General features: G+C 39.1%; 1 protein-coding gene across 1 annotated transcript in view; it reads right to left on the reverse strand.

Moving 5' to 3' along the window:
• ATAD2 (ATPase family AAA domain containing 2) overlaps positions 1-15,071 on the reverse strand; it is a 69,234-nt gene extending 54,163 nt beyond the window's left edge. Inside the window, exons 1-2 of the mRNA XM_081817139.1 lie at positions 14,563-15,071; positions 2,605-2,753 (exon numbers count right to left, since the gene is read on the reverse strand). Coding sequence (XP_081673265.1) covers positions 2,605-2,753; positions 14,563-14,730 — 317 coding nt within the window. The 5' untranslated portion in view covers positions 14,731-15,071. The remainder of the gene's footprint in view (positions 1-2,604; positions 2,754-14,562) is intronic.
• Between the last annotated feature and the right edge of the window lie 9,291 nt (positions 15,072-24,362).

The raw sequence follows: 24,362 nt of genomic DNA on the forward strand, positions 1-24,362 counted from the left end.
AACTGGGTGAATCAGTTGGTTAAGTATCTGACTATTGATTTCAGCTCAGGTCATGATCTCAGGGTTGTGAGATCAAGCCTGGTGTCAGGCTCCTCACTCAGGGTGGAGTCTGCTTAAGATCCTCTTTCTCCCTCTCCCTCTAATAAAAATAAAAATTAAAAAAAATTTTTAAAAGACAGCAATGCAATGTATTTTATTTTTTTTTAATGTTTTATTTATTTATTCATGATTCAGAGAGAGAGAGAGAGAGGCAGAGGGAGAAGCAGGCTTCCCGCCCAGCAGGGAACCCGATGCGGGACTCGATCCCAGAACCCTGGGATCATGACCTGAGCTGAAGGCAGACGCTTAACCGACTGAGCCACCCAGGCGCCCTGCAATTCAATATATTTTAAAAGGAATCAAATTTAAAAATATCATGTCACTCATCTTTAATTCTAGATTGAAAAAGCACTTAACACTCCTCTAATAGCTTTTGAGCATAAAGGTCAACACAATGTTTCATAAACTTAAGGTACATATACTTTTAAAGGTAAAGATTTGAAGGACTTCCAACATTAAATTTTTAACAGTTCTTTTTTAAAGATTTATTTATTTGAGAGAGATAGTGCATGTGAGAGTGAAAAGGGGGAAGAGCCGAGGGAGAGAATCCTTAAGGAGACTACCTGCTGAGTGCAGAGCCCAACATGGTGCTTAGATACCAGGACCCCAGATCATGACCTGAGCGGAGATCAAGAGTCCAATGCTTAACTGAATGAGCCACCCAGGTGCCCCCCCAAACATTAAACTTCTTATGACTATGTACAAGCCAAACTAGAGAGAGATTCATTTACATTTTATACAAATAAAATGAACCCAACAAAACCACTAACAAAAATATTAACATATGAGGTTTTGCTGAAATAAAATAGCCATTTGCTGTGTGAATGTGGTACAGACTGCTATCAGTTTCTCTTCAGTTTGGTATATTGTACATCATGTTTGTTGTGTATCATGACTTAATTCATCCATTTCTCTGTATTTCAAGTGCTCCAAACCTTCATTTGAACAGCATGTCATGACATCACATCCATGGCTTCCTCTTCAAAGCATCATTTATGTATCCAGGTCAGACTCAGTTTTTATCTCATGAACCTGAGCTAACTCAAGCAGTACTAGCTGGGACCAACTTAGTTGTAAACACCAATGTAGGGCCTGAAATTTTATGACTGTTCTCTAGAAGGTAGCAATTTAGATGATCCAGAATGTTTACTTTTTCTTGAGATCATGAAATAAAGTTTAAAATTCTCACAGAGAATCCATAGGCCACTTTCCCCACCCCAAAAAGACTTCAAGTTTCAGAAATATTGGGGTAGCTTAAATTATATTTCATCAATTCTGTAAGTTGTACATTTCCCTCCATCTTAACATCTCTGATATTGGGATGTTTTAAAACTGATGGAATGTCTTAGTTTAACTTTCAGTGTTTTTTTTTTTTACCGTCTCATAAAACAATGAGTGTTTCAATTGCTGCTATCTTGGATCCCATGAAATACAGTAGTAAACACACCATAAATAATGGATGAAATGATGCAAATTTTAAAATATATAATGAAAGACTATTTAAATAACAAAAAACAAACTTAAAAGGGATGATGTCACTTATCTGGAAAACCTGCTACACAAAATAATCAAAGTCTACTTAAGAATAGGAGGGCCCTAGGGGTTTTTGGCTGGCTTGGACAGTGGAGCGTGTGACTCTTGATCTCGGGGTCATGAGTTTGAGCCCCACATTGGGTGTAGAGATTACTTAAATAAGTCTTTAAAAAAAAAAAAGAGGAGGGTTCTAGTCTTGTTACTATGAGAAATTTCTTTATGAGAAGAATTAATGTATAGAGCAATTATTTCATCAAAGAAATTTTATTCTAATTGGCACCCCCTGCATTTATGTCAGGCCCACCAAAGTGGGTGGAAAAGTCAAGGTTTTTTGCTAATTAGATTTAAATCTGCCCCAAACCAAAGAAATCCAAGTTCCCTGAGTTATCTAACTACCTAATTCACTAAAAATAATTCCTGGAGTATTAAAGTGGAATTCTCAGGGTTCTTGAGAAATGAAATTTAAATATGTATAAATCATCTAGTCCCCTTAGACAAGTAAAAAAAAAACCATGTTCCACTTCCTATGTGAAGACTGCTTTTAGAAGTGCACCAACACACAAATTCATAAATGACTCAGAATTGATGAAATACTTGATAATGAGAATACTTGAAAATGACGAGAAAAATAACTACTATTTTGAATAAAGGCTTTGTATTAAGTATGAAGCAGAACCACATATCACAAGCAAGTTAAAATCACAAAGTCACACACTCAAGTAGTTACCAAGCAGCTTTGTCAGCTGCACTCACACATACCACAAATATTGTCTTTGAACAAGAAAATAAAAACAAACTGGATACATATTAAAATTTTAATTCAATAATATTTATTTGTGGCAATTTCATTTCAAATTACATTTTGCGACCCTGGAATCTTGATGATTGGGCAAGAATACACTTAAAAATTAAATGCAAATCCTAAATTACTTTAAAACTATTTTAAATTAGCATTCAACCATCTTGTTTTACCTTGTAAAATGCCTTCCATTAGCATGTTTCTCTGTTATTTCCATATTCTTATCAAAACTAGAATCTGAAGAATTCTGTGCATTTTTTCTCAAAGACCTTAAAGCACGTGTCCGGTGGTAGGTTTCAACTTCTTTAACTGAAGACCCATCCTTTAAGAAAAATGAGAAAGTGATCTAAGTTTTTCTTCAGTTAAAATCCCCAAGTTAAACTCCTCCTGAGAGTTTTCTTTGATTACAAGTTTGTAACAACTGCTTTTTGGGCAGCATCATTCTGTATCTCCCCAAGAAACTACAACAGTATTGAAACTAAATAATCATTTTATGATAAACACATTATCAGCAATGTCTATGAAATGGCTAATATAAGATTTATTGATGTTTTATAGCTCTATTTCATAGCAAGTGGTCTAGTAAATTTTCCACCAATGACAAAAACTTGTAACAGTTCATAATACTAAATACTCCTTTATTTTAAGGCTACAGAAATTAGAAAAATACACAAACCATTGCCTGCCATGCAACCACTAGCAGCAACTGTAAAATAACTGGACCATCAGAATTGTAATTTGGGCTTGGATGATACAAAGGAGTTATTACCATCTATTTCACAGTTTCACCCAGATGATGCAACACTTGAATTCAAAGGTTGTTTATGTATGTTAATCTGTAAAAACCACAGTGCTCTATGTGACTTTATTATTGCTCAACAGACTAGAGTTTCTCTTAGTGGCTTCTTTACGAGCTACAGAGGTTCTGTCATAAAGTATCTAAAAGTTCATACACATCTCTCTGAAATCATATAAAGGCTACTTTCACATAAAAAGAGAAGGTAAAAGTACCTAACAACTCTCTAATTACATGTCAAACTACTCTGAAAATTGACAATTTTTGAAAAACAGGGAGTATTTTTAAAAACCTGCCACATTAGTATACCCTCCCCCTAACTTAGTCTGGCTTTATACATTCATTTCATTTTGTGTTATCAGGACATTTTGTCATTTAATTTTGCTTTGAGCAGAATATTTCACTGGTTCACAAGTAAAATAAGGATATTTAATCCACAAGGATTTGTGTTAAGAATTAGAGAGGTATTTCATAAAATATCAGTGATATGTATGGTTTGTTAATCACTTTTATCAGTGTACCTATATGTAAGGATATTTGAAAAAGGATTATCTACACTTTTAGGTAGGTGTATTATTTTTAAAATGAACACCTACATCTTAGATAGGTGTAGTATAACAAGGCTTTCCAAGAAAAATTTTATGGGAATCTATTTCCAGATTCTTAACTTCCCTATGTACTTTTTCTTAAAACTGATTTGCCTGAGAAGGCATCCTCGTTCATTTACCTTTCTCTTATTTTACAAAAGAAAGTCACCTCTCTCACCCATTCTGAATCTTACTATTGTGGACTGACTCAAGGCTTTAAAAACCTTCCTAAAGCCAAACAAAGAAAAACACTAGTGTTAGGTGTTAAGAAACTGAATGACAAAGCTAGGCAACAAATCCTTTCCTTTGTGAGGTGGTTTCTAATTCTCTGCTTTCAACAAAATTGAAAGGAGACCTAATCAAGCAAAGAGACCATGAAAAATAATTTTGGCAAGTGTTTTTTGGCATATAACCCAGAAAAACTGAGTGGCACTGCTAAACTCCTTTCATTACTGTCTACTTATTTATATGAACAATGTTTCTCGGTGCTTACATTTATAAAACAATGGAACTGATGCCAAACACTGTCTTCAGCAATAAGATTCTTCCACAGATATATGAACTAATTGGGTGGGGATGGGGGATTTCAATCACATGAAATCCCAATGAAATCTTACTGTTTCAGCATTTTTAATCAAAATAAGTATGCTTTTGTTGTTTGCATCAATTGAACATTATGTTACATTTTCTTAGAGCCTTGTGATCACAGAAAAGTGTAAAAAAATTCAAATTTTGTTTTACAAGTATGAAAGGATACTTAATAAATTACTTTTAAGTATAAAAATATATCAAGATAAAATGCTGAGGTTTACATGAATTGGAAATACAAAGTAAAAGAGGAAAAAAAAGAACCAAGATAAAATTTCTGACTGCTAAAGGAGCATGTTTATGTATTATGTTTTTAATGTTCCAAGACAGGTATCAAATAACTATGGCTTTTCAATTCCAGGGGATAAAAAGACTGATGCAATAGTTTTATTTTTTAATGTCAACACTAAAGGATGACTGAAATGATCTCTTTTCTAACTATTTAAACCAATGGGGATGGGGTAAACCTTAGATAGCAAAATTGTTTTAAGGAAAACCTTAAAAATGTACCAGAGAATACAGAGCTAAAAATTTAGACACTCTTAGAAGAAAACATAGGGGAAAACTTTCATTACATTGGATTTGGCAAAGATTTCTTAGATACTGAAAGCACAGATAATGAAAGAAAAAATAGATAAGCTGGACTTTATCAAAATTATAAACTTTTGTGCCAGGGACACTATTCACAGAGTGAAATGGAAACCCATGGAATAGAAGATATTTACAAATCATATTTGACAAAGGATTGATATCCATAATATATAAAGAACTCCTATATTTTAGCAACAAAAAATGGGCAGAAGACTTGAATAGACACTTCTTCAAATAATATATACAAATGGCCAATAAACACACGAAAAGATGCCCAACATAACTAGTCATAGAGAAATACAAAATCAAACCCACAAATGAAATGTCACTTCACACTGTTAGGATGGCTATTATAAAAAAGAGAAAATAAGCGTTGGCAAGGGTGTGGAGAAACTGGAACCCTTGTACATTGCTGGTGGGAATGCAAAATGGTACAGCCACTATGGAAAATGATATGGCAATTCCTCAAAAAATTAAACAGAATTACCGTATGATCCAGCAATCCTACTTTTGGGTATATACTCAAAAGAAATGAAAGCAGACATTTGTATACTCCTATTCATAGCAGCATTATTTACAATGGCCAAAGGCAGATGCAATCCCAATATTCATCGATAGATGAATGGATTAAAAAACTGTGGTACTTACAGTAGAGTATTATCCAGCCTTAAAAAGGAAGTAAATTTTAACACACAAATACAACAAATATGAAACTGAAGACATTATGCTAAGTGAACTAAGCCAGTTATAAAAGGACAAATATTGTATGTTTCCTCTTATATGAGGGTCAAGGGTAGTCAAATTCATAAAGACAGAAAGAAAGGTAGTTGTTAGGTGCTAGGAGGAGGGAAAAATGGGGAATTATTTAATGGGTACAGAGTTTCAGTTTTGGAACATAAAAATTCTGGAGATGGACAGTGATGATGGTTGCAGAACAAAATGAATGTACTTCATGCTATAGAACTGTACACTTAAAAATGGTTAAAATGGTACATTTTATATTATCTACAATTAATTATTACAATAAAAAAAGAAAGTAAATGTCACCATATTCCTGGGGATAATAAAAAAGGTTTGTCTACAAGGGAAAAAAAGGGGGGTGCTAACTACCGGGAAAAAAAATTCCCTGGAAAATCTTGGAAGATTTAATTATATAAGTGGTATGAGTGAATCTTTGATTTGCATAGTGAGTGGCTTCGTTCATACTCTCTAAATTAGTACTAGGCATCAAGAAAAGCTTTCCTTAACTGTGTGGACAAAAAACAAAACAAAACAGGTTTGTTGGGAATCACCTATATAGAGGTACACAATGGGAAGTTTTAAAACAACAACTTTCAAAAATATTTCTTATAAATGCAATATAAAAATAAAAGCAATACATGCCCATTATAATTGGAAAAATGAAGAAATGCACAAAGATGAAAATGTCACTCTTAACTCCAGCTACCCATGATAACCACTGTTAACCTTTTGGTACATAAACTATTCTTTTCCTATGCAATCATATTCCCATGACTTTTAAATTGGGATATTATTTATGTTTTGTAACTTTTTTCTAGTAATACAAAACATTTCCCCATGCCATCAAATCTTCTAAAAATCTTTTAAAATGAATGACTAGGGGTATCTGGGTGGCTCAGTTGGTTAAGTGGCTGACTCTTGGTTTAGGCTCAGGTCATGATCTCAGGGTTGTGGGATCAAGCCCCACCCCCCATGGGCTCTACACTCAGCAGGGAGTCTGCTTGGGATTTTCTCTCTCTCTCTCCCTCTGCCCTTCCCCCTGCCCACTCACTCTCTCAAAATAAGTAAATGAATTGTTTTTAAAAATAAAATGAGGGGGCGCCTGGGTGGCTCAGTTGGTTAAGCGACTGCCTTCGGCTCAGGTCATGATCCTGGAGTCCCGGGATCGAGTCCCACATCGGGCTCCCTGCTCAGCAGGGGGTCTGCTTCTCCCTCTGCCCTCTTCCCTCTCATACTCTCTCTATCTCATTCTCTCTCTCAAATAAATAAATAAAATCTTAAAAAATAAATAAATAAAAAAAATAAAATGAGGGGCGCGTGGATGGCTCAGTCGTTAAGCATCTGCCTTCGGCTTTAAGAATAAATTAAATTTATTAATTTAATAAATTAAAAAATAAAAATAAATAAATAAAATGAATGGCTAGTATTCGTTATTACATGAATCAATTTAATAAATTGCTTAATGTATATTTAAATTATCTGTAATTTTTTTGTGTTATAATACCTCTAGGTGAATTATCCTGTATACATCTGATTTTGTAAGGAAACTAGCACAGTTATTAAAACAAAGTCACATTTTAATATAGCTTTTCTTTTTTTTTTTTTTTAAAGATTTTATTTATTTATTTGACAGAGAGACACTGAGAGAGAGTACACAAGCAGGGGGAGTGGGAAAGGGAGAAGCAGGCTTCCTGCTGAGCAGGGAGCCCGATGCGGGGCTTAATCCCAGGACCCTGAGACCATGACCTGAGCCGAAGGCAGTCGCTTAACCGACTGAGCCACCCAGGCACCCCTTAATATAGCTTTTCAAAATAATTCTCAAGAGGTTAAGTTAAATGTCAAGTGGTAACAGTAACACTGGATGACAGAAATGAGGACTTTCACTTTCTATTTTTTACATTTTTTCAATGTGCATTACTAGAAAGAATTTTCCTAAGAAGTAAAAAACAAAAAAGATACTTAATCTGAAAACTAAACCTGGAGATGTAGTGTCCTCATTTATTCTTTTGCTAAAATCTACTTAAATATTGAGAGCACTGACAGTTCTTCAAAAGTGGAGTTTTAAAAGAGGAAAAAATATATTTTGTTAGATTTTTAAGTCTCTTATAATCTTTCAGAATCAGTAAGTTAGTAGACAAGAAGCAACTAGAGTACAAAAGCTTTTCCCCAAAGTAGACACAATTATATAATAGAAATATACTAATACATTGTTTTCCCACAAAAAACCAAGCTTATTGGGCGCCTGGGAGGCTCAGTTGGTTAAGCAACTGCCTTCGGCTCAGGTCATGATCCTGGAGCCCCTGGATCGAGTCCCGCATCAGGCTCCCTGCTTGGCAGGGAGTCAGCTTCTCCCTCTGACCCTCCCCCCTCTCATGTGCTTGCTCTCTCTCATTCTCTCTCAAATAAATAAAAAAATCTTTAAAAAAAAACAAAAAACAAAACACCAAGCTTATCGAAGCTTTAAATTCATTAAAAAAAATATGTATGTGGGTCAGCTGGTTGAATCAATTCAAGTATCAATCCAACATATGAGGTGTAAACAGGATTTTTTTTTTTTTTTAAAGATTTTATTTATTTATTTGACAGAGAGATAGACAGCACAAGTAGGCAGAGTGGCAGGCAGAGGGAGAGGGAGAAGCAGGCTTCCCGCTGAGCGGGGAGCCCGATGCGGGGCTCGATCCCAGGATTCTGGGATCATGACCTGAGCCGAAGGCAGCCGCTTAGCCGACTGAGCCACCCAGGCGCCCCTAAACAGGATATTTTAAATCACAGTTAAATATGCATCCAGACATAGGGTTCCTTGAAAACTTGATCAGAATATTCTAACCCAGTATAAGCTGTGATATCTCTCCTTAGCTTCATCTTTAAACATAGGTGAGGTCAAGTCTTCACCATGGATCTATTCCACAAGCTTCAGCAATTTGATTTGTACCTCTACAGCTCTTACAATAGCCCCAAAACTATCTCCCAAAAGTGAAATCCAGTGGCCTCTGCTCTACCTCATTGATTGCTATGCAGCTGATTACTCCCTTCTTTAAATGCTTTGATCCTTTGGTTCACATGATACTTTGATACTTTTTTTTTTTTGGTTTGGGCATTTTATTTGGAAGTAGTGTTTCAAAACAACTCCCCAAAACTTATTTAACTCATGTGATAACATGGTAGAGTTTTGTATAAAAAGGAGAAAACCACCATGTCATACTTACTAAGGCTTGCACACAGCTCAGTGTTGATGCAAGCATACTGGGCATAGTGATGTGAGATACGCATTTTCCTTTCAAATACTCACATGATACTTTTTAAAAAACATAATTCATCCTTAAAATATAGCCATTACATCAGATCTTTTTTTTTCTTTTTGTTTAAAGATTTTATTTATTTGACAGAGAGAGACACAGCGAGAGAGGGAACACAAGCAGGGGGAGTGGGAGAGGGAGAAGCAGTCTTCCCTTGGAGCAGGGAGACTGATGCAGGGCTTGATCCCAGGACCCAGGGATCATGACCTGAGCCAAAGGCAGACGCTTAACGCCTGAGCCACCCAGGCACCCCTACCTCTGATCTTCTTAAATATATTTGTGTTCTGTTATGTTTTCTATTCACCTTCAAGAATTCACCTACCACTTTTATATAGGTGACTCCCAAAGATATATAGTCCTAACCTCTCACCAAACTCTGGCATATTCCTAATGGTCTACTGCTCACCTCTTTAGCTGGAAACAACACTGCCTTCCCTCTCTCGTATCTAAACAACTCTCAGACCCCTTGCAATATTATTTGGCATTTTTTTCTCTGTTCCTTCTAGAATCACCTTAAGTTAGCCTCTAGTTTTCTCTACTTTGGTCTATTGAGATAATAGTGTACCAATTAAGACCCCAAACTCTTAACGAGACTGCCTTGGATTGATTCTTGGCATGTCACTTAGAGCTGTACAATCCTGTCCAAGTTACATAAGGTCTCTGTGCCTTGACTTCCATATCTGCAGTGAGGATAATAATAATAGTTACTTAAGGGGCGCCTGGGTGGCTCAGTCATTAAGAATCTGCCTTCAGCTCAGGTCATGATCCCAGGTTCCAGGGATTGAGCCCCACATCGGGCTCCCTGCTCAGCGGGGAGTCTGCTTCTCCCTCTCCCACTCCCCTGCTTGTGTTCCTGCTCTCGCTAATTCTCTCTCTCTGTCAAATAAATAAATAAAATCTTAAAAAAAAAAAAAATAGTTACTTAATAAGGCAAATGTGTTATGTGTACATTAGGTACCATGCCTGGTACACAGCAAGTGCTATGTAATTGGTAGCTATCAATATTATAATCTTTTAACTGGTCTTCCAAGCTCTACATTTGTTGACTATAATCCATCTTAAACACTATTTCGTCAGATCCCTGTTCTAAAAGTTGCAACTTCTAAGCATAAAATCAACGGCCGGTCTTTTAACACAAACTGACAAAAATGGACTACTTATTATTACATAAAAACAAGTACACACTTGAATTCAGAGCAGCCATGTCACTCAACTTCGGATGCAACAGTCACAGCAATATGTCAAAATATCCCCATTTATGCTTTGTGATAATTTACGAAGTTGGACACTTTTCATTTTTCTGTGTTGTGTTACACACCAAGTTTTAAAGAATCTCCCATATGTTGTACATTTCAGTGTCATTTACAGTACTTTTCAAACTTTTAAAATAGACAACTTAAAAAAGTACCTTCTACATACCACAGCATATTTTATTTTACCTAACATATAGAAAAGTAAAAATGTATGTAAACACAACGTAAAAGTAATGTACACTCATCATCCCACTACTATCCATGAGACACTATTCCGTACTATTAGCATGAGAACAACCCTAAATTTAATGAATCAAAGAACAGCACAGAAATAGGCAATGGCTAGTCTGACTCTCGAAGAAAAAGAACCACAGAAGAGGCATCTGAATGGATGCAAATGCTAGATCTTGTGATCCAATTAGGATGAAAATAAAAGTTTAAGAAACAAACAAAAAACAAATTTAAAACAAAACTTCAGGAACCCATACAAGTTAGGAGGAAAAACCAAAAAACAAAAACAAGTAAATCCTTAAGCCCAGCTGATTGAGAACATATTCAAAATGTAAAGGTAGAAAGAGGTTAATAAATAGGTGACTATAAGTACCTTCAGAAATTGAATATAGGGTCAGCTTCCCAGATGAGATAAAGAAAAATCCAAGTTAACAAATTAATATGAATAAATTTAACCATCTTTAAAAGTAACTTACCCTAAAAAATTATCTGTCAATAAATATATAGCTGAGGAGATAAGAATACCTAAATACAATCAGGGTGATCAGGAGTTAAGTTTCTGAAGTGCATGACTGATGTAAAAAGCAAGCTGTAATTAAATCAAATGTATTGAATGTAAGTCCCCAAATTAGAAAATATTCCAATCACAAAGGTATGTTTCATTTTTGGTATTGGTGGGCTTTGACAGCATGAATACATTACCCCTCAGGGCTATCCGTTTCTTTTGATCCAATCCAATGCTAAGTAACCCTTTGATTATAATTTGGTCTATGGAGAATTTATAGAAGACAGAAGTACTATGTCTCAAAAAGTTATAATCCCTACTGGAAATCCTAGCCTGGGGAAAAAAAAAAATCCCTTTCACCCTACAAAATCCATCTTAGTGCTAACGGCTCAGCCACCACATACCCCTGATATGGCAAGAATGGCAACTAGTCTCAGTATTTTGATATGTTAGTTCTCTGCTAGACTAAGTCCCTTTAGCGCAAGGATAGTTAACAACGAATATTTATTATGCACCTATTAAAGGTCCTAGAAATACAATACCGAACAAAAGGTCAAAATCCAGAATAGAGAGTTACATTCTGAGTTAGGGAGAGAGAAAATATTTAAAAAGTAGGAATTTAATAGAACATGTAAGAAGGTGATAAGTAATAAGGAAGCACAAAGCAGAGTAAGAGGCATGTCAATGAGAGTGATCTGTAATTTTAAATAAGGTGGTTAGGGTAAGCATCACTGAAAAGGTGAAGTTTTAGCAGACTTGAAAGAGACAGATTCCTAGGTTCTCCTAGGTAGAACCTGGAGCTCTATCACTTATTATAAAGGTAAATTTGAGCACGTTATTTAGGTCTCCATGTCTCAGTTCCCTCACCTGCAAAACAAAGATGATCATATCTACCTCATAAGGAGGATTAATAATTATGAAATTCTTGGAAAATGTTACATACTATGAGTTCTGAGATTTTATAAAAATTAAAAATGTAGGGGCGCCTGGGTGGCTCAGTCATTAAGCGTCTGCCTTCGGCTCAGGTCATGGTCCCAGGGTCCTTGGATCGAGCCCCACATCGGGCTCCCTGCTCGTCGGAGAGCCTGCTTCTCCCTCTCCCACTCCCCCTGTTTGTGTTCCCTCTCTCAGTCAAATAAATAAAATCTTTTAAAAAAATTTAAAATGTAAAAGGTAAATAGGAATGAATCATGCAGATATTCAGGGGAAGAGTATTCCCAACAGAGGGGAGAACAAGTACAAAGGCCCTGGTATTCAAGCAGCAGCTAGACCAATACAGCTGGAATAGACTAGGTTTTGCAAAAGGGAAAATGGAAGAGGATGTCATCATAAAGAGAAAGGGGCGTAGGGCTACTCCCAAACTTTTCAACTTTTACTCAGAGATTTTTGAGCAGAGGAGTGATCAACTGTTCCTGACTTTTATAAAGATCTCTGTAAGCTATACTGAAAACTGACGGTTGTGGAAGGGGATCATTATATAGAAGGGTGGAAAACCAGGAGGGCAGTCAAGAATCCGTTTTAACAACCTAGGGAAGAGATTATGGCTTAGACCAGCATGGCAACAATGGAGGATCTGAAAAGTGGTCAGATTCCAAATATACTTTGAAAGTAGAGCCAACAGGGGCGCCTGGATGGCTCAGTTGGTTAGGCGGCTGCCTTCCGCTCAGGTCATGATCCCAGGGTCCTGGGATCGAGCCCCGTGTCAGGCTCCCTGCTCAGTGGAGAGCCTGCTTCTCCCTCTGCCTGCTGCTCTGCCTACTTGTGCGCGCTCTCTCTCTCTGTCAAATAAATAAATAAATAAATAAATCTTAAAAAAAAAAAAAAGGTAGAGCCAACAGAATTTGCTAATACGAAATGAGAGAGGAGTCAGGACGACTCTCAGGTTTTTGGCCTGAAGAAATGGAAAGATGCGACTGGGCATTAAAATTGACTGTGGTCTTAACTGCTGACAATGACTGAGTCCTAACTATATGCCAAGTGTTCAGGTCATCTCCTTACATGCATGATCACATTTAATCCTCACTACACATGTGGTATCACCTCTTTTAACAACTGTAGATTATTGGTAAGCTGAGATTCAAAACTAAGAGTTGTTTTAAGCGCCTATGTTACTTAATCAGTGCTCAATACATCATTATAGTCATAGGATCTAGCACTGTCCAGAAGGTAATAAATATTCAATAACTATTTATTGACATAATTAGATTTTCTGAACATAGGTTGTTAGTAAGTCAAGGGACCTGAGTTCAGTGCAGAAGTGTCTGGCCTCCTCAGATCTCAATCTCAACATGTGATCCTGAAAGTCAGGAAATTATTATTTTTTCAATTCAGAATCACAATTGCAGAGATCAAACAGACTTTTTCACTCCCTTCAGTAGAAGAGCAACTAGTACAGGGTGCCTACAAAAGATACATACAACTAATTTCATATAGTGATCACTCCCTGAACTGTTTTGTCACTCTTTCCCCCTTGGCCTCTCATTCTGACTTCCCACTTCCTAACCCTCTCTCCGGTCCTATTTTTCTCAGCCCCATGCCTACCCTCCTCAAAGAGAACTAGACTACTTCCTGCTGCCTTAACTTTTCTAGTGTTGATTCAACTTCTCCAGCCTTTTGTTAACGCTGTCTCCTCCACCTGTGCCTCTTTCAGCAGCTGCGGTAGGGAGGGAGGTGGAGGGACTCCCCCCGCCCCGCCCGCCAACCTCCCGGCCTTAACTATACAATCAAAAAATCCAATCTGTACTTCAGACCTAGAAAGAGAAGCAATTCTTTCAAGACTTTACTGCTCCACCCCCTTGGAAACTTCCCCTATAGACATTGTTTATAATTAAAGCATGATATAAGAGAAAGGGAAAGGTTTTGGAGGCAGAGGATCCAAGTTCCAATTTTAGATCTAGCCCTCACTGGCTACTTTGAGTCCGTTTTTTGGTCTGTAACATAGATATCATAACTATCCATTCTCATGGAGCTATTAACGAGGCTTAAGTGAAGAAGGTGTACGTGAAATGTTGGTCTCCATCTCTCCACATTATGCAACCTGGTATTATTCACGGCGCTCTTATTACCGAACCTCTCTGGATCGCAAATGAAGGTCAGGGAACCTGAATTACAATCTTTCTATTCCCGTGGCTCCTAAAACATCTATCTTGCATCCAGTAGGGAGTCAGTAAACGTGGGCTGCTCTCGATAGATGCGAACCTAGGGCAGGAGCCTGGGAGATAGGGAGGTGTGTGAGATGGGGGTGGGGCAGCCCAACAAACCAAGATTCCAGAGGGCTTCGGTTTGCTCTTGCGTGAAATGAGGTAGTAACGAACTGCCTAGCCCTCTTCCAGACTACCTGATCTCTTGCCCCCACCCACACCTCTTTGGGCTCCGATCTTAGGAAACCTTCCACCTTACTTGTCCTCGACAACACTCCTCCCAACCTCCCCCCACCAACTGTCACCCGGACCGCACCGCCCACCCTCAGGCCCCACCCGGCCAACACGCCGCGGGCAGTTCCGCAGGCCCGGCCCGAGGGGCCCGCCCCAGGCCGGTACTCACGCCCGCGGCGGCTACGGTGACGGCGGACTGCTCAGCGACACGGGCCGAGCGGAGCCGCCTCCGGCCGATCTGCTCCAGGCTGAGGAACTCGTTGGACAGGTCCAGAGGGTCCGTGGCCGAGGAGGCGGAGTGGCTATGTAGCTCCAGGCTGCTGCGGAGGACCACCATCTTCCCTGTCTCCTCGCCCGGCGTCCGCGGCGGGAGACGGGCTCGAGTACGACCGACAGCCGCTCAGGCTCTTCCGCGCTCCGAATTCTGGCGCCACTAGCGCCGCGCCAGCGGCCGCAGCGCGCGCACCCGGAATCCCTCCGCCGCCTGTCCCGCCCACGCCGCGTCCCTACAACGGCCGGCTCGAAACTTTTCGCCCTTCTGCCGGGCGAAGGACTTCGGGTTGAAGTTGACGTGGACCTGCATCGACAGTGACCAGGACCTGAGCGGACAGTGGCGGGAGAACGCTGACTTCTTTTTCTTATATAGTTCCGGCTCGCTGATCTCGGCGGAGGGAGACGATGGGTAGCGAGAAGAGGTCCCGTTTGGAATTTTGGCGCGTGGCTGTCGGGGCTGGGGGGGGGGGGCAGGGAGGCTCCTGCCTGCTCTGATTGGCTGGCGGGGGCCTGGCGCCTCCTCCCAGCCCCGCCCGTCACCTGCCTTCAGCTTCCCGCCACGCAGGATTCAAATGCAAAATGCTGAGTCCTTGACTGGAGCGGGATAAAGCACTTGGCTTTAGGCAGGTTTTGACTTTGATCCTTAAGAGCTTTTCACGGATAGCTTAACCAAAACAATTTACCTATCAAAAGAAAACAGAAAGGGACCTAAAAGTGACCCTGCAGAGTACTATAGTTAAGGGTTCTGTACCCATCGCTGCCGTATCCGTGTATACGATCCTGAGCAAATTACTCACCTTACCCGGTCTTAATTTCCTCATCTGTAAATTAACTGTAATAATAATAATAATCCGAATACCTACGGCTCCAAGATATTATACCTTAGAACCGTGTCTGCACATAGTAAGAGCTCAATAAGTGTTTGCTACTATTAAAGAATTACAGGAAATGGCTTCTCTAAGATACAGCAGTTACTTGACTACTTTGAAATAGATAACATGCTGAATGATCAGAATGTGAGAGGAGTTCTAGTGAAACTGAAATAAGCTTTATTGATTTGGATAACTACATTTCCTTAATTCGACATTTATTAAATATTTATTGAGCATCTATTATGTGCCAGGCAGTATTCTCAACACTGGGGATACAGCAGTGAATAAGAACAAAGTGCCCTTATGGAACTTAAATTCTGGTGGAAGGAAAAAGACAATAAATGAAAGAAATGTTTATTATCGTAAGTGTTGAAGAGAAATATAAAGTAGGGAAGGGGAGAGGGAAGCCTGCAATTTTAAACAGGATGATTAGGGAAGGTCTCTCAGATAAATGTAAGCAAAGACCTAAAGATGTTAGGTATATTTGGGATAAGAAAGAAGCAAGCAGAGGGAAGGGGAGGACAGGGAGGCTAATGAGACCAACAAGGAAAGAGCTTCTAGGAGTAGATCCTGCAGGGCTGTGGGCCTCAGCTTTAAGGTTTTCTGCTTTTTAAAAAAATTTAAATTCAATTAATTAACATATAGTGTATTATTAGTTTCAGAGGTAGAGTTTACTGATTCATTAGTTGCATATCACACTCGGTGCTCATTACCAAGTGCCCTCCTTAATGCCCATCACCCAGTTACCCCATCCCCCTACCCACCTTCCTTCCAGCAACCCTGTTTGTTTCCTAGAGTTAAGAGTCTCTGATGTTTTGTCTCCCTCTCTGATTTCCTCTTATTTTTCTCTCCCTTCCCCTATGATCCTCTGTTTTGTTTCTTAAATTCCACTTATGAGTGAGATCATATGATAATTGTCTTTCTCTGATTTACTTATTTAGCTTAGCATAATCCCCCTATTTCCATCCAGACCGTTACAAATGGTTAAGATTTCATTCTTTTCTTTCTTTTTTTTTAAGATTTTGTTTTCTTTTTTTTTTTTAAAGATTATTTATTTATTTATTTATTTGAGACAGAGAGAATGAGATACAGAGAGCATGAGAGGGAGGAGGGTCAGAGGGAGAAGCAGACTCCCTGCCGAGCAGGGAGCCCGATGCGGGACTCGATCCCGGGACTCCAGGATCATGACCTGAGCCGAAGGCAGTCGCTTAACCAACTGAGCCACCCAGGCGCCCTCTTTTTTTTTTAAGATTTTATTTATTCATTAGAGAGAGACAGAGAGAGCACAAGTTGGGGAGAGGCAGAGCTCAAGGGAGAAGCAGGCTCCCTGCTGAGCAGGGAGATGGATGCGGAGCTCGATCCCAGGACCCTGGGATCATGACCTGAGCCGAAGGCAGATGCTTAACCAACTGAGCCACCCAGGCGCCCCAGATTTCATTCTTTTCGATGGCTTGAATAATATTCATTATTCATTTTATATATATATGGACATCTCGGCTCTTTCCATATTTGGCTATTGTGGACATTGCTGCTATAAACATTGGGGTGCAGGTGCCCCTTCGAATCACTATGTTTGTATCCTTTGGTTAAATACCTAGGAGTGCAATTGCTGGGTTGTAGGGTAGCTCTATTTTTAACTTTTTGAGGAACCACCACACTGTTTTCCAGAGGGGCTGCACCAGCTTGCGTTCCTGCCAACAGTGTAGGATTCTTCCCCTTTCTCCTCAACATGTTGTTTCCTGACTTGTTAATTTCAGCCATTCTGACTACTTTTTATTACAACTGAGGTGAAAAGACAGCACAGGGTTTTGAATAGACGAGTGACTCTTTCTGGGTGACTTCTTCAAAGAATCCCTCTGGCCGCTTCATGGAGAATGCAGTATTTGGGTTTATATATACTAAAAAATAATCTTGTTTATCTTAACTTCAATTTCAACTGGGTGTCTTTGTATTTTTATTTGCTAAATTTGGCAACCCTAGTTAGGAGGCCACTGCTGTTGTTCAGGCAATAGATGATGGTGACATGGGCCAGTGTTCGAGCACTGGAGGAAATAAATGGTTGAATTCTGGATGTATCTGGAAGAAAGAGCCAAGTGAATTTGCTGATTATTTGGATTAGGTATGAAAGAAAGAGAGCATCAAGGATGACTCTATTTTATTTTACTTTTTGTTTTTTTTTTGCTTGAGCTAATGGAAAGGGACGCTGCATTTAACTGGGATGGAGAAGGTTATGGCCATAGCAAGTTTGGAGGGAATGTCAGGAATTCTTTTCGATACACATTTAAGATACACAAGTTATCATATGTGTCTGTACTTCAAATTTGGCCTTTTAAAAGGTTTTCAAACATGTATGCAGTATTGTATTACCGCAGTGGTATTTGTAATATCAAAAAACTGAAAACAACTTGAATGTTCCTCAGTGGGGCTTCACTTAAGAAGGATACTATACAGGGGCATCTGGCTGGCTCAGGCGATGGAGCATGCAACTCTTGATCTCAGTTCGAGCCCCACATTGGGTGTAGAGATGACTTAAAAAAATAAAATCTTAAAAGAAGGATGCTATACAGTCATTAAAAATTATGATGTAACTGTGTTAATTTAATTATATAAAAAATTGGGCCCAATCCATCATAACTTAAGAAACTACAAAAAAATAAGTATCATACCATTCCATCTTTGTTTTAAAAAAAATACATGTGTATACTCATATTGGAAAAAACCCAGACTAGACTATAACAAAACGTTGATGGTTAATGGTAATACTATGGTTGTTGTGTCATTTCTTTGTACTTGTCTCAATTTTTCTGATTTTTTTTGCATTAAATATGTGTCATGTTTACAGTAGGAAAAAAAAGGCTTTAAAGTGATTGTTTACCTAATATAAGTGGAAAAGGAAAGAACAATATTTAGGTTAGCATAGTCTACCCTTATGATATGTGCACTTTTCTTTATGCATGTTATACTTCAAAAAAATTATAAAAAGAACTTCTACCCAAAAGGCATATGCATTTGTGATTGTTAGATATTACCAGATTGACCTCCACAGAAGTTATAGCAGTCATTTTAGTTCTTTTAAAATAAGTAAAGACAAAGAAATTTTAGAACACCAAGGGACAGAGACAGCCAAAGGGTTTTCTTTGTTCCTTTATTCTCTCTCCAACGATACTAAGAATAACCACACTGGCTTCAGCCTTTGGTTGATATGGTGGGTTGAATTGTGTATCCTGACGGGATATGTCCAAGTCCTAAACTCTGACACCTGTAAATGTGACCTTATTTGGAAACAGGGTCTTTGCAGGTGTAATTAAAGACTTTGAAATGAGATCATCCTGGATTTATGGTAGACCCTAAACACAATGACTAGTGTCCATATAAGAGAAAGGAGAGGGGTGTTTGACACATAAAGAGATACAGAGAAGAAGGGAATGTGAAGATGGAGGCGGAAATTGGAATGATGCATCTCTAAGCCAATGAATGCCAAGGATTGCTGGCAACCTCCAGAAGCTAGGAGAGAGATACAGAACAGATTCCCTCAGAGTCTCTGGAAGGAACCAACCCTGCTGACACCTTGATTTCAGACTTCTGGCCTCCTGAGAATAAATTCCTGGGTTTTCTTTCTTTCTTTTTTATTTTTAAAGTCGCTTAATTTGTAGTAATTTGTTACAGCAGCCTTAGGAAACTTATGGGTTGGTGTGGAATTGGTCTTTGGCAGGTATTTCTTTCCTTTTAGTTTTAGCTATTGTAGATAGGAATTACTTGATTTAGGAAAAAAGGAGCAGAGGAAACTGAGGTTCTTTCCCATAGCCCCAGACTGCTTACAGAGGATCAAGTGTTTTTGCCTCAGGTGTGACAGAAAAGAGGGCTGAGGTAAGAGCTAAGCGTAATTCCATTACTTCATTTGAATGAGGTTATAGGTGGGTCCCTTTCTGTTCTTTGGTAACAAGTATAGAAAGTAAACATCAACTTGGACAGGGATTTCTTTCAGGAATGTTGTAAATGTGACCTTACTTAAATACAATAGCTAATCTCATTGATTTCTGTCAAAAGAAAAAAACCCATTAGTCACATGGAAGTTGGGGGGGTCATAGTTGCCATTTGCCGTTTTTTAACTACTCTGAATTTAAACAGACACCTCTCCTATTTGAGAGATTTTCTTTTTGACTGGGTTTGGGTTAAGCAGGGTCCTACCTCCTTTGATGGAGTCCTACAGGGACAGACTTTATTTCCCTGTTAACATGGTAACCAGGACTCAGGCACATGACCTCAGCTCAGTCAGTGGACTGCTCCCACCTCAAACATTCATTGCCTCTTGAAGGAGTGACCCAAAGATGCAGGGGCAGAGGTTATTCATGGAGGCAGCAGCAGATGGTACAGAGGTAGTGGGTGGCATCGATGGTGAAATTCTAGCCAGCTGATTCTTGGAATTTTGGAGAATTAGATCAGTGTGACCTGGCTGTGCTTCCTCTCCTCCAAGCCCTGCCCAACCTTCCTCCTTCCTCTCCGTCCAGTAAATTTGATTTCCTGTTTAAGTTAGCCAGAGATGGTTTCAGTTGTTTGCAACCAAGAATTCTGCCTGGTATAGAGGCTTCAGGTCAGAGGGAAAATTTTACCGATGGTTTCCTAGAATGGACATTGACAAAAAGAATGTTGGGGGGGGGCATGTGAGACAGATACCCCCCTCAGATCAGGATGGAGGGTTGGGAGAGAGGGTATGTGGGCACAGGAAGTGAGCTGGGAAGAGATGCCATAATTTTGTGATGTGGTTTTCAGACTTTCTCTCTTTATCAGCCTCCCCTGAATATACTTCAATTTCTCAGTTTTTCCATGTAAGGTATGGTACACAGCCCTGAGTCTAATACCACAGATACAGGGTCTCCCACACAGAGGGCCCACCCCATTCTAAGTAAGATGAGTAATAACATTATTACATTCCAACCCAGCCCAGCTTCTCACCTCTAATGGCAAGGTGCCCCCCCGCAATCAGCTCCCATTGTATATTGCTATCTTAGCACTTTATATTGAAATTATCCCTTTAGGGGCACCTGGGGAGCTCAGTCTGTTGAGCATCCGACTCTTGATTTCAGCTCCAGTCATGATCTCAGGGTCCTGGCATTGAGCCCCACATCAGGCTCCATGCTCCCTGCGCCCTCCTCCCCCCCGCCATGCTCTTTCTCTCTCTCTCTCAAATAAATAAATTAATAAATAAATCTTTTTAAAAAATAAGTTATCCTTTTAACACAGGAAAGTAGTAATCAGACAAATGCAAATTAAAATAATAATGGGAATGCTAGAGTGGGGTTTTTTTTGCCTAGTTTTTGTTTTTTAATAATAACAATGTGATATTGAGGTATAGGCCCATTTCTTTTTTTTTTTTTTTAAAGATTTTATTTATTTGACAGAGAGAGAGACAGCGAGAGAGGGAACACAAGCAGGGAGAGTGGGAAAGGGAGAAGCAGGCAGCCCGATGCGGGGCTCCATCCCAGGACCCCGGGGTCATGACCTGAGCCGAAGGCAGACGATTAACAACTGAGCCACCCAGGCACCCCTAGGCCCATTTCTTAAAAGCAATATAGCAACAAGTATCAAGAGACCTGGAAAATATTTAAAACAATTGGCTCAGGAATTCCACTTCTAGGACTCTACCCTAACATAATAATCGGCAGCATGGACCAAGATTTACATACAAAATGTTAACTGCAGCTTTATTTATAATAGTAGGATCTGAAAACTAAATATACAAAAGTAGGGGAAAAGTTAAGTGAACCATAGTCTGTCCATGCAGCTCTTTATATTAGTGTTGATAAATTTGATTTTTTAAGAATTTTTTTATTTAAAAAATTTGTTATTAGAAAGTAATACAGTTGACCTTTGAATAACATGGAGCTCTGGGACGCTAATACCCGTGCTGTCAAAAACCTGCATATAATTTTTGACTCCCCCAAAATATAACTACTAATAGCCTAGTATTGACCGGACACCTTACTGATAACATTAACAGTCAATTAACACTTATTTTGTACGTTGTATGTATTATATACTATACACCATATTCTTACAATAAAATAAGCTAGAGAAAAGAAAATGTTATTAAGAATACCAGAAGAGAAAATGCATTTACAGTACTGTAAAAAAAAATGTGTGTAAGTAGACCCACGCAGTTCAAACCTGTGCTGTTCAAGGGTCAACTGTAAGTGTAAAAAAGGCAGTACAGAAACATAAAAAATAAAGGTACAAGTTGCTCTGTGTGATTGCTATGAGAAAAGGGAGTTTTCTCTTTCCACTGGGGTTGCCAAGCCTGGAAAATATGAATATGGGGCTGCCAACGGCCATCCTCCCCACAGCAGGAAGTGAAGTCATCTCTGGATGAAGCCAAGCACTGAGAAGCAGTCTGAGAACTGGGGAGAAAGAAGGCCTGGGGAAGTGGGTTCTGCTTCTGGTCCCTTGAGATCCCGGGTTCTGCAGCTCATCTTTTGATTCTGAGAGCCACTTCAGCGTCCTTCCCATTAAACGAGCTAATAAACAGCCTTTCTGCCTTGACTTCTAACTGAATGAGTCATGACTAATACCAGGCCAGCTGCTTTGTTGGAATCAAATTATAGTGCTTGTGCTATAATTCTATTCTAATGATCAATTAATTCTTCCAACAACATGAAATGAGGTCCATGTGGCATGAAATGGGTTTGGTAAACCACTAAAGGTCCCTAAATAATCACCTTTCTTCATGGCCACAAATCATCCTGGGAATAGGCATCAAGTTCACAGAGTATAGTGTCTGGAATACATATTTTTCGTTTTTATGAAACTCAAGACAGCAAGTATTCATATTTAGTCTTAAGTCATCTCCTCCAACATATTTTCTCAAAGATCCATAATAAAGGCTTTGGGGTCATAATCTACAGCACTTTCAGTATGTTGGGATATAACTCATCTGGGTCTGAAGATTTTTAACCCGTTTAAGGAAAATTGGTGCTTTCTAGCACTGCACCTATTTTGGCTTTAATTCCCTTTCCCTGCTGTTTCCCTTATTCTTTACAGCCTGAGGATCATTTTCTTTGATAGAGAAAAGAGAAAACACAATCAAAATAGACATTGGGTATTTGTTTCTTTCACTTATATAGTCCCTTACCACATATCATATCATCCCAAGCGATGGGATTATCTCTTTCTTTTTTCTTCCAGCTCTTAACACTGAGCATTAAAAATACCTCCTCCCCCAATTAAAAAAAAAAAACCCTTTTGTGGTTAAACCTCAGTGTATTATGTGCTGCCTACTTCTTGATCTCCCCTTTCACATCTGTGGTCCTCTTTTATACTTTCTTTGTTCTGTGCCCTTTAACATCCTGATTTCATTGGGTTTGGGGTTCTTTGAGTGCACTCTTATTTCTTCCTCAACCAGATCTTTGGAGTTTATAGGTCAGAATCTGTTTCTAAGCATTAGAACCTTATTCCTCTGAAACCATATCCCTTTTTATAGTCTCTACTATGAAATCACATGAATGTAAAAAATACAATCTATTTTTGTTTGTTAAAAAAATTCCTACTTATGAGAAAGTCTGAAGCATAAAGAAGCATAAAGAAAGTACATAATGGCAGAGACTGCTGGCTCTCCTCTACCCCCGTCTCTGTTGTTTGCCCAGCAACTTCAGATCACCTCTAGACTGGGTAAACCAGTGAACTTCTCTGGGGTCGGGTAGGCAACTCATGCCTTCTCCAACCAGGTGCAAACTCCTTTCAAATTTATCCTTGAGTACTTGTCCTCAGCCCTAGATGTATCTTTTGGTTACACTTTTATCAGAGCTAATTCTTGACATTCAACTTCCCTTAAGCAAGGTAGAGAAGGGGGCAGAGGGGAGCAATCACCAACCAGTGGCATGGGGATGCCTTAGTAGTCTAGGAGCCAGCTGGAGTAGAAGGCTCTCGGAATGCCAAGGGGAGAATGGTGGGGTTGGGGGAGGAGGGGAAGGCTTGGTGAGGGAATGACTGCTCAGTGTGTGTGACCCTGCTGGCCACAGGTAACTGCCTGCTATTGAAGGGCTTGCCAAAGAAGTATGGGCAGGTGGCTGCCTGCTGGCCTCACAAGACTCTGGTTTCTGGGTTAAGAGGGCTGCAGGAAGGTTATTGCCAAACAAAAGCTGTAAGGTCACAGAGGAATTGGGTTTGAGCCTGTGGCTGGAGCAGACCCCACTGGATGTTCTCAGGACCAGACTCCCAACGCTTGTACCACCCCAGAAACTGCAGGAAGCTTTTTCTTCCAGCACACTTTACTGAGAAGGCTTAACTTGGTGCCCACTTTGAAGGAGAAATGCTTAAAGGAATTCTGTTATTTATCATAGAGCCTATATTGAAGTGTGTGTCAGAGCCAAGAGGCAATACATTGATAACTGATAAAAGGACTTATGTTTGAAGTCTTTAGGATTTACATAGAGGCTTTCGAACTCCTGACTGCAGATGGCCTATAAACCAACTAAGAATTTCAGTTTTTATAATGGGAAGTACCCCGATCAATTATATATGTTCATTACAAATATAAGACAATTCAGAAGGCTAATAAGTATAAAGTGAAAGTCCTTCATACCATTCATTCATCAGAGATAAACAGTTTTAATAATTTGGTTCCTTCCAGACTGCTGGCAAATATATGATTAACACAAAACGGATGCCATGGGGACTCTTTTTAAATTTTTTATTTTTATTTTTATTTTTTTTTATTCTTATGTTAATCCCCATACATTACATCATTAGTTCTAGATGAAGTGTTCCATGATTCATTGTTTGTGCATAACACCCAGTGCTCCATGCAGAACGTGCCCTCCTCAATACCCAC

The sequence above is a fragment of the Leptonychotes weddellii genome, chromosome 4 (assembly GCF_054177405.1).
Source record: "Leptonychotes weddellii isolate Sample4059 chromosome 4, ASM5417740v2, whole genome shotgun sequence".
NCBI classification, from domain to species: Eukaryota; Metazoa; Chordata; class Mammalia; order Carnivora; family Phocidae; genus Leptonychotes; species Leptonychotes weddellii.